The sequence below is a fragment of the Rhinolophus sinicus genome, chromosome 5 (assembly GCF_057876585.1).
Source record: "Rhinolophus sinicus isolate RSI-liver-muscle chromosome 5, RSI-T2T, whole genome shotgun sequence".
In the NCBI taxonomy this organism is placed as follows: domain Eukaryota; kingdom Metazoa; phylum Chordata; class Mammalia; order Chiroptera; family Rhinolophidae; genus Rhinolophus; species Rhinolophus sinicus.
In genome coordinates, this window is record NC_142505.1 from 51,591,269 (window position 1) to 51,597,877 (window position 6,609).

General features: G+C 52.9%; 1 protein-coding gene across 2 annotated transcripts in view; it reads right to left on the reverse strand.

Moving 5' to 3' along the window:
- Nucleotides 1-2,304, reverse strand: part of IL17RD (interleukin 17 receptor D) — a 63,986-nt gene extending 61,682 nt beyond the window's left edge. The window contains exon 1 of one of the 2 annotated variants that reach the window (XM_019724203.3): nt 2,080-2,304. In XM_019724203.3, the coding sequence (XP_019579762.3) occupies nt 2,080-2,205 (126 nt within the window). In that variant the 5' untranslated portion in view covers nt 2,206-2,304. The remainder of the gene's footprint in view (nt 1-2,079) is intronic. The other variant, XM_019724202.3, reaches the window with a different exon arrangement.
- Nucleotides 2,305-6,609: the final 4,305 nt, after the last annotated feature.

A 6,609-nucleotide genomic window follows, 5' to 3' on the forward strand; every position in this document is an offset into this window, starting at 1 on the left:
GTAGGCAAGCTGGTTCAGGGAAAGCTGGTGGCTCCATGAGATGCACCAAAGGCAAGTCCAAGAGAGAAGAAGCCATGTGTGAGGTTGGGAAGAGCCTGGAGATGGCCCAGAAGCTTCCATGCTTATTCGAAAAGGGGACGAAGAAGACCCAAGGAAAGGATAGGTGGAGCCAAGGTAGGCTGAAGAGAAGGCCACCCCCAGCCAGAAGTAGTGGTGAGAGAGAGGTCAGCAGGAAATGAGGCCACGAGGGGGCCACCATTAATTCTGTGTGGGTGCAGGTTTAGAGGAGAACACATTTCCATAGGCAAGGAGAACAAAACCACCCAGCTTGGCCCCTTTGGGGCACTACTACATACACCCACTGCATTAAAATCTCACAAGTTTTGTGCATTAGCGCATGAAGCCACCTAGGCAATTGCAGGAAAACAGCAAATTAGACTGATCCACCTATGCCATCATATGAAAACCCAGAATAAATGCCTGTGACGCTGTTATTCAAAGGTCGGCTTACCTATCAGTCTAGATCCACAAAATTTCGGAGGATCGATAAATCAAGATGAGATAGTCTTAAGGAAAACTTTTTGATCTAAAAACTAGGGAAAACCTGGTATCTAGTTAAAAAAGAAAAACACCAGAATAGTGATATTTTACTAAAATGGGAGTGAGAAAATGTGATGCTTCACTCAAATAGGAAGGAGGTTATATTCACTATGGGGTTGGTGGGAGAGTGGGCTACAGCTGTGTATGGTGCAGCGCTTGGGTTTGAAGACATCCGAGCAGCCTGGTTCATGCCCGGTTTTCAACACGGTGTCTCAGAATGTGGGGCCAGGGAGCTGGAGGCAGCAGCCTGTGCCCCTGACGGCGTTTCTCGTCCTAGGCCTTGACTGCGCACAGGCTGTTCTGAGCGCTCCAGAAGGGGTGGGTCAACGTTTCTCTAAGGAGCTACCGCGGACCCATCCCTCAGAGCGACAGTCCTGGGGCAAGTAGGAAGTCCCCATTTACTCCCATTTTCCAGGTGAAGCCCGTGTCCTCTCCACAAGGCTGAAGGCCACTGAGTGCCCTGACTCCGGCAGGCCAGCCCTGGTTTCCGTGGGAGGTCAGGGACAGATGCACGCAGTCTCTAGGTCCCGGGGTCGCCCAAGCCCAGACACCCCGGTAGGGACCCGGGCCGGCAGCGTCCTGGCGCACCCGGCCCCCACCCCATGCTCCACCGTCCAGACAACATCAAAAGAACGCTCCGTTACGGAGAAAGGGCTCCAAGCACACGGCGTGAGTCTGTGCACCCGTCTCGTCGCGGGCACCTGACTGCGGTGACAAACTCTTGCCTCTCTTAGGCGATGAAAAATCTCAACTCAAGCTGGGGCGGGGGGGGGGGGGGGCCGGAGATCATCCGTGATACCATTCGTAGACGAAGGTGTGAACCAGAGACCAAAATTTCCCAGCAAGTGAGGAGGGTAGGTTTAGGGGAGGAGAACACATTGCCACAGGCAAAGAGAACAAAACCACCTAGCCTGGGGATGGGGTGCAAGTGGGTTAAGACAGCCCGGACTAGAAGGAACAAAGCGGCCCAGAGAGGAGGGCGCATCCCTCCCCAGCGCTCTGGGTCCCCTCCCTGGCAGTCCCGAGATTCTGCAGAGCTGTAGACCAGAAGTCTGGGGAAAGCCTCCCACTCGAGCTCCAAAGCGCTCCCGGTTCGCACAACTCGGAGGATCCCAGCTCCCGGGCGCGCAGCCCTAAGGCGGAGGAGGTCCCAGGCCCGGAACAAAAGGTGGGGCGCCCTCCTCCCACTCGTTGCCGGACGCCCCTGTCTCCCGTCCTCCCGGAGCCGGACTCCGGCCGGTGGCCGCGCCTCATTAGCAACACAAAGCCGGGGGTCCGGCGGCCCCTTTCATCGCGGCTGGGGCTGGCGGACGCGCGTCTCCGGAGGGAGACAGGTCTGGAGCCGGGGGGATCCCAGCCCGGCCGCGGACTCCGCAGAGAGCAATCAAGTTAGCGCGGGCTCTGCCACCCGCGAGCACCTGTGCGCCCGCGCCCGCCGCGCTTTTGGGGACTGCGAGAAACTCGTCGTCCTCTCCTTACCCTCCAGCCACAGGTGTCGGCGCCCCGAGCTCTGCTTGAGCCACCCGCCGCCACGGCCAGCTGCGAGCCGTTGAGACAGGCGTTGACCGTGAAGAAGACGGAGCAGAGCTGCAGCCAAGGGGCCATGGCCGTGCGCTCGCCCAGCCCGGCCCTACTCTGCACCCCGGCAGCCGGAGCAAGCAAGCCCTGAGTGGGCGGTGGCGCCGGCGGCGGCGGCGGCGGCGGCGGCAGGCGAGCGGGCCCCACCACCGGGCATGCGCTGCGGGCCTGCCCCGCCCCTTCTCTCCGGACCCCGCCCCAACCTCGACTCTGTTGCTCTGGCCCCGCCCCTCCAGCCTTCCTCTTTTTATTAGCCCCGCCCCTACCTGTAAGCCTGTCCCTATGGGCACGCCCCCAGGAACCGATGGGAAGCCAGCAGCTGCAGTTTTTTTTCCCCTCACCTGAGAGGTCTTTTTTTTTAATCCAAAGGATTTGTGCAAGTGATGCCTGCTGCCTTCAAAAACTCGGGAAAACAAAGAATATAATAATAATAATAATAATTTTAATAATGTAATAAGCACCTACTCTTTGCCAGGCCTCTCCCCGAATCCTCCCAACCACACAGGGACGTGTCAGTATTATCATTATCCCAGTTTTCAGCGCAGACAATGGGTAATGTAGTGGTTAGAAAAATCCTGGCTGGACTTCGGACAAATGATTTGCTCTCGCCACGTCACTGTTCCCTCCCCCTGTAAACTGGAATAAAAATAAGAGTATCCTAGCCTGGGGAGGATTCTAATGGTTAAATGCTACAATCTATCATTAACTATCATTGCATAAGGTCACACAGCTGGTACCTGCCAGACCTGAGATTCAAATTCAGATCTGACAAAACCAATACTCTGAACCACTACACTTGTCATACTTACCCTTGTGAAGTGGGTAGCATTTCTGATTGGAAGAGGAAGCTGAGACTCACAGAAGTGGAGAAGCCAAGGTCACGCAATTTTTCACCACAATCCTCCTCCTTGCTTTGTCTTGTGTCTGTGCGCCTGCATCCTACGTACCAGTTGGCCCTTCTCCATTGCTTCCTCTCTCATCTAGGCCGCCTCCTCCTCCTCCGCTAGGGGAGCTGTCGGTTCCATGCTCTGCTTGCTTCTAGGTCTCCCCCCACCCTCCCGGACACTCTTGGTACTCTTCATTGGGTCATTCCCACCCCCGACAGCAGGGGAAGTCAGGGGATTGGCCATGAATGTCAGGGGCTGAGATGACGCCAGGACCACATGGGTGTTGGTGAAACACCACGGAAGCCAGGAGGCTGCCTACTCCCTTGGCTCCTTAATCTATATGACATTCCCGCCTAGATATGCTCCATAATTTATTAACCCTGCTGAGGGGCTTCTATTATAACCAGTGATTCAAAAATATCCTCACACATTTATCTTGATACATTTATTCAACTATTTTCTTAGGATACATTCCTAGAAACGGAACTGCTGGATTATGTACATTAAAAATTGCCAAACTGCTCAATATTTCATTGCCATCTTAATTGGATTTTCTGGTCGCTAATGAGGTAGACCATGTATTTAGTGGCCATTTGCATTTCTTCCTTTGTTTTGGAGTTCGATTCCAGGGAAAGGATCAGTACTTGGAGCTTATGATAGAGGGAGAAACTTAAGGAGGGAGCTGGGGAGAGGAGAGCGTTTCTCCCTGGGTTTTACTTACATCACCATAGGAAGGAGTGCTGGAGATGTCGGAGCAAAGTTCCTGCTGCATTTAGAGTCTCCACACCCACCCACCATTGTATTTCCCTCCACCCACAGCTCACTGCCATGCTGGCAACTGCCAGCCTCTGAAAACATACTGTAGAGTTCACAGAGTGCTCCAACTTTTGTAAAGGAATATGGAGGACACAAGAAAGAAAAGGCATAAGTGTCCACTCTAAAACATGGTTAGAATGACATACCTCAGGACCAGGGACTTAGAAGCCGCCTATTTACCTTCTAGCGAGGCCATAAACATTCACGTGCGGTGGGGGTGGGAGACCACATATATCAAAGGGTCAAATTTGGTTAGGGAATAAAGATAATCTGGCATTTGGCAACATCCTCCCAATTCTGATCTTCTCCATTGATTCTTTTCCTCTCATTCCCTCTATTTATCCTGATCCTTCAGAATATTTGTGAGGCTCCAGGAAGTAAACCTCTGCATTGGGAGCTGAGCTAAAATGAGGGCCCCACACAACTTCCATGGACCACACCTTCCTCCGAGGCCACAGGTGAGACCAGCTGTGTAGGTGGCCAGAGAATGAAGCACTTCCCAAATAGAACACATGGTCTTACCCACAAAGGCCAGGATTGCCTACAGCCCAGTCTGAATTTCACACCTCTCACCATCCCTGTCTGATTCACCTCTCTGCCTCCAGTATCTGGCCCTCTGCCTGGCACCACTTCAGCGGGCAAGAAACTACTGTCACCTTCATCCCTGTTGGGAATGAAGCCGGGGATTAAACAGATTAAGTCACCTTAAAATAAGCTGTTGACGAAATGCAAATATATTTCTCCAGTTTACCCAGAATCTAACCAGATAAGAAAAATCCTTAACACGGGATTGGATTTTGTTAGGAGTCAAATTATCCCCTGAAACACAAGAAAGGATAAAGTGATCATGGAAATAATTTGTATCCTGAATCATTTTCAGCCAAGAATAACTAAAGATCATTTTAATAAATAGTGATTAGAAGCAGTGGGTCGAAATTCTCATTTGTTTTTGGTATTGTGATCAAGTAATGTTTTATGTACTAATCAAGATTTAAAGGTAAAGGGTGCCCCCTCCCCCGCCCCCCCCCCCCCCAATCTTCCAGCAGGCTGAGGGTACAAGTTTCCCAGGGCTTTGGGGGAAGCTGTATTTGGAGAACTGGCACCCTCCTGAGAGGTCCCAGCCTCTGTCCCGAGCACCCCTAAGGCTACCTGGATACTAGCACCACACCACCACCACCACTCCCCCCCACACACCCCCACCCCATCTTGGCTGGAACAGGTTCTAGCTGTCATCCTGTCCTTTTCACAGGTAGGGAAGCCGACACGCAGGGATGATGCCTTAGTCTCATCTGACCCTCCCCACCACTCCGCCACCTGCCACCTCCACTCCCCCCCCTCCGCCCCCCACACACCCGACTTTCCTTTGGGCACGCACCAGCACCGCAGCCTTTCCAAACAACCCTTGGAGCCACTTAGATTACCCACAGGCCCGGGCCAGCGGCGGGCGGAAGACCTGGGGAGGATGACCCAACCCCGCGTCTCTAAATCCCTGGACACGCACCCCGAAGTGCCACTGCAGTGCTCGCCGCCGCCACTACACGGAATTTACTCATCCATCGTCGCGACTCCGCATTCCTTTTCTAGGAGGTAATGAAGCACGGGGCGCCCAGTCTCCACGGTAACCGCAAGGGGGCGCGCGCGGTCCGGGGAGGAGGCGCCCAAACAATCCCGGCGCCGCCGACAGTGCACCTCATTCTAGGGCAAAGGCCTCAGTGCAGGTGCAAATACTCTCTGTTACCGAGAGCTGTTGCTAAGTTTGGGGGAAGTAGAATCCAGGAAGAGGTAAGAAAAGGTTAAATATGGGCTTTAGTAACCATGTGGCTTTGAGCAATTCACTTAACCTCTCGGGATGTCAGTGGATGCACACGTCCCCGGGTTTTTGCGAATCTGAAGTGAGCCAGTGGCTATGAGGGTGCATGAACATAACTGTTGCCGGGAGGTAGAGCAGGAGTTGATGCAGCCAAGTCCAGGGGCAGCTGGAACCCAGACAGTAACTGGGGGAGGTGGCCACCTCTATCTCCTTCAGGAGCTAACGCCCTGGTTTGGATCTGCACTAGACTGGAAAGCTATGGACTATATCTGGTTTATCATTCATGCATTCACTCACTCATTCAACAAGTACAGATGGAGTCCCTGTACCATATCAGGCATTATGCCAGAAGCTGGGGACCGGTGTGAACAACACAGACCCTGTCCCCAACAAGACACCGTCCCATCTGTCATAGTACCTACAAGCAAACATTCCATGGGGGACACTGGCATTACTCAAATAACTACATGACCAGGAGATATTACAAGTAGATGCATTGTCTCTAAAGAAGTGATACCCAAGCTGAGGTTGCAAACATAAGAGTTACCTGGGCAAAGGGGAGGGGAGCAGAGAGAGGAAGAGTGTTCTGAGCAGAGAGAAGAGCATAAGCAAAGGCCCTGGGGCAGTAGGGAACATGGCATCTTCAAGGAATGAAAACAGGCCATTGTGGTTGGAGAGCAGGTGTAGAGGAATGGTGTGAGGTGAGCTGGAGAGACCTGCAGGGGTTCGCCCGCAGGACTTTGTACCTAACCGAACCTGGCAGCTTTTGAGGGGTTTAAGGGCAAAGACAGGGCTATATTTTGAAAAGGTTCCTATATCCCAAGTGTTGAGTACAGGGTACCACCCTGCATGTAGTCACATTTGATACATACTTGTTTAATGAATGAATAATTAGGATCATTGTTGAAATTCTGGGAT